Source organism: Crocuta crocuta, unplaced genomic scaffold (genome assembly GCF_008692635.1).
Source record: "Crocuta crocuta isolate KB4526 unplaced genomic scaffold, BGI_CrCroc_1.0 scaffold467, whole genome shotgun sequence".
Classification (NCBI taxonomy): Eukaryota; Metazoa; Chordata; class Mammalia; order Carnivora; family Hyaenidae; genus Crocuta; species Crocuta crocuta.
The window spans coordinates 2,128,630-2,132,330 of NW_027530632.1; the positions used below are offsets into that span (position 1 = coordinate 2,128,630).

General features: G+C 48.4%; 1 protein-coding gene across 1 annotated transcript in view; it reads left to right on the forward strand.

Annotated features, from left to right (window-relative positions):
- MAOB (monoamine oxidase B) overlaps window positions 1-3,701 on the forward strand; it is a 67,290-nt gene that overhangs the window by 41,261 nt on the left and 22,328 nt on the right. Inside the window, 3 exon segments of the mRNA XM_077768525.1 lie at window positions 1-10; window positions 1,908-2,057; window positions 3,177-3,336. The exon segment at window positions 1-10 is cut by the window's left edge and continues 150 nt beyond it. Coding sequence (XP_077624651.1) covers window positions 1-10; window positions 1,908-2,057; window positions 3,177-3,336 — 320 coding nt within the window.

Here is a 3,701-nt window from a genome sequence, read left to right on the forward strand (position 1 = left end):
CGGAGGGCAGGTACCCATCCACTCCCCCGCCATTCCAGCAGAAAACCACCACGCCTCAATGAAAGATTGGCATCATCTTTCAGTCACCAATGGGTGAAGCGGAAGGCGGGCTCGTAGACTTTAGACCTTCCTGATGGCAGCTCCCAGCGGCTCTTGTAAGGGACGATCTGTTCAGGACACACTGTGAGAACCTAGCAGCCAGCGTGGCTCTCAGTTTAGGCTTGCCTCACTACATAACTTTTGCAATTTTCCATTTGGGTATGCATCGGATTGTTATTTGGTACGTTTGTTGGAGACCATCTGATGGATGTAGCTTGGGCACTTCTTGGGAAATTCAGAAAGGACCGTCAGAAATGGCACTTTGCATTTTTTTTTTTTTTTTTTATGTTTTATTTATTTATTTCTAGGAGAGAGAGAGAGAGACAATGTGAGCAGGGGAGGGTCAGAGAGAGAGGGAGTCACAGACTGAAACAGGCTCCAGGCTCCGAGCTGGCAGTCAGCACAGAGCCCGACGCGGGGCTCGAACCCACAAACCGCGAGATCGTGACCTAAGCAAAAGTCGGACGCTTAACCGACTAAGCCACCCAGGCGCCCCGGCACTTTGCATTTCAAACGCACCACACAAAACTCATTCACTCAAGCCTTCGTTCATTCGTTCATTCGTTCGTTCGTTCATTCATTCATTCATTCTTGTTTCCTGAGCCCCAGCATCGTATGAAGCTCTGTGCTAGGCCCAGCAGGAAGCGAATTAGAGATCTTAAATAACCTGCTTGGTGACCATTTCCCTTCTTTCCCCTTCCTCGTTCTCCCTCCTGCTCCTCCTCCTCCCCCTCCTTCTTCTCCTCATCCTTTTCTCCTTCATCCCTAAATCCTTCTCCTTTTCCTTCTTCTCAGGCCTATTTGAAATCGTCTTTTAAAAAATTAATTGAACCGCAAACCGTAAGAGACTGTTAAATGCAGAGAACAAGCTGATGGTTGCTGGAGGGGAGGTGGGAGGGGGGGATGGGCTAAACGGGGGATGGGCATTAAGGAGGGCACTTGTTGGGATGAGCCCTGGGTGTTATATATGGAAGTGACGAATCACTAAATTCTACTCCTGACTGAGGTCATTACTACGCTATATGTTGACTAACTTGGATTTAAGTACGATTTAAAATGCAACTAACTGACCTGAAAATTGAGGCGAAAGCGGTCAGCTCAAGCGTGTGCACAGCTGTGCAGAACATTCGGAAGCCACAGGCACCCGACCCAGGAGGAGATCGGTAGCCTGCAGCCGCGAGTGGGGTGGCCTGGGGGTGCGTGGGCCAGGGAGGCTCTCAGCCCGAGAAACAAGGAAGGGAAAAAACAGGCTTAGGCGCACTCAGGCAAGGAAGCAGTGGCCCAGCTGCGGCTGGAACTTCACCAGCCCCCGCNAGGGTGAGGATGTCCACCAGAGGGTGAAGCCTGGCAATCCACAAAAGCATGGCCTAGCACCTGGTTAGAAGGCCCGTAATTTTGTCCAAAGCCAGCAATCACTGGTTAGAAAACAATGATCAAAGACACTACTGGCCGGGGGCCTGGGTGGCTCAGTGGGTTGAGCATCTGACTTTGGCCCAGGTCGCGATCGCGCAGTTCGTGGGTTGTTGTCCCGCGTCAGGCTCTGTGCACACAGCACGGAGCCTGGAGCCTGCCTCGGGTCCTGTGTCTCCTTCTCTGTCTGCTCCTCCCCTGCTCATGCTCCCTCTCTCTCTCTCTTTCTCTCTCAAAAATAAATAAACATTAAAGAAAATTTTAAGACACCATTGGCAACAGCAAAATGCGATTTTATGCGTGTCACAGAGAGACGTACGAGAAAAACTAGCAATTTAATTACTGAAACCCATTCCCTATATTTCCTACCCATCTCTTGGGTCCTCTTTTCTTTCCAGGAGAGGAAATTTGTGGGCGGATCAGGTCAAGTGAGCGAGCGGATAATGGACCTGCTTGGGGACCAAGTGAAGCTGGAGAGCCCGGTGACTCACATCGACCAGACAGGAGAAAATGTCCTTGTGGAGACATTAAACCATGAGGTGTATGAGGTAACCAAGAGCCCTAAAGTAGGGGAAGTGGCCAGAGTCCCATTGATAACCAAAGCTCAGATAAAGCCGAGAATATTCCAAACTTCAGAGATGTTCCCTTTGCCACAAGGGTCTGAAAGAAGGGGAAAGTCGAAACTAATTTGACAATAAACTATTTGAAAAAAAAAAAAAGAAAGAAGGGGAAAGAGAAGCTGAATATTGGAGGAGAGGGCAAATTTACAAAATGATAGTCAGCCCTCTGTATTGGGCTCCTATGTAATCAGATACCAAAGAAAACATTGAATAAACACCAAGTGCCTTCTGTGTGTCTGGCATTATGCTAGGAATTGGGAGCAGAGGGAACAAAAATACAGTTCTCTGCCCTCACATGGCTTACATTCTAATGAAGAAGGAAGGGCATAATCAAATATGTAGTTAAGGTGCAAAGTATGCCAGAGAGTGGTAAGTACTATGGCAAAAGTCAATCAGGGAAGGGGAAGGAGGTGTGCCAGAAGGTGGTGTGAGGAGATTGGTCATGCAATTTTAAATAAGGTCGTCAGGGAAGGCCTCACTTTGAGGTGATATAAAATGAGAGGTTGAGCCATGTAGCTCTCTGGGGAAAGACTGTTCCAAGTAGACAGAAGAGCAGTGCAAAGGCCCTGAGGTAGAAGCGAGATGAAGGAACAGCAAGCTGGTCAAATGACAGAATCAAAGGGAAGAGTAATAGAAGATCAGAGCTGTAACGGGGGTCCATTTCATGCATGGCCTTGGAGGTGAGTGTGGCGAACTTCACTTTGACTCCAGGGGTGATGGAAAGTCGCTGGAGGGTTTGAATTAGGGAACACTAAAGGCGAATTTTGGTTTTGACAGGATTCTTCCAGTCTTTCTGTTAAGCAGACACTCGAGGGGCACCTGGCTGGCTCAGTCCATGGAGTGTGTGACTCTTGATCTCAGGGCTGTGGGTTCGAGCACCGTGTCAGGAGTAGAGATTACTTACAAATAAAACCTTTAAAAAAGAGAGAGAGAGAGAGAGAGATAGAAGACACTCGAAGGGGGCCAAGGGTAACATGAAGGAGAAACATTAAGAAAAGAAACAAAACAACCCGCGAACAATGTTTAACCATGTTCTTTTTCTCTCAGGCCAAGTATGTGATTAGTGCTATTCCTCCTACTCTGGGCATGAAAATCCACTTCAATCCCCCTCTGCCGATGATGAGAAACCAACTGATCACTCGTGTGCCTTTGGGTTCGGTCATCAAATGCATAGTTTATTATAAAGAGCCCTTCTGGAGGAAAAAGGGTGAGTATTATCAGGAGAAGGTCCAGGAAGCTTCGTGCAAAGGCCCGTATTTGCATGTAACTGGTTTTATTAGAATGCTGGGTATGAAACAGTCGTCCACGTTCTGAGCACAGTTCTCTCAAATAAAATACACTGGCACATACTCGGGGCGCTTGGGTGGCTCAGTCGGTTAAGCGTCCGACTTCGGTTCAGGTCATGATCTCAGTTTGTNGTGGGTGGCTCCGTCAGCTGAGAGTCTGACTTTTGATTTCAGTTCAGGTCATGATCCCACCGTTGTGGGATTAAGCCCCACATCGGGCTCCACACTGATCGTGGAGCCTGCTTGGGATTCTTTCTCTCCCTCTGCCACCTCCCAGCAGCCTCTC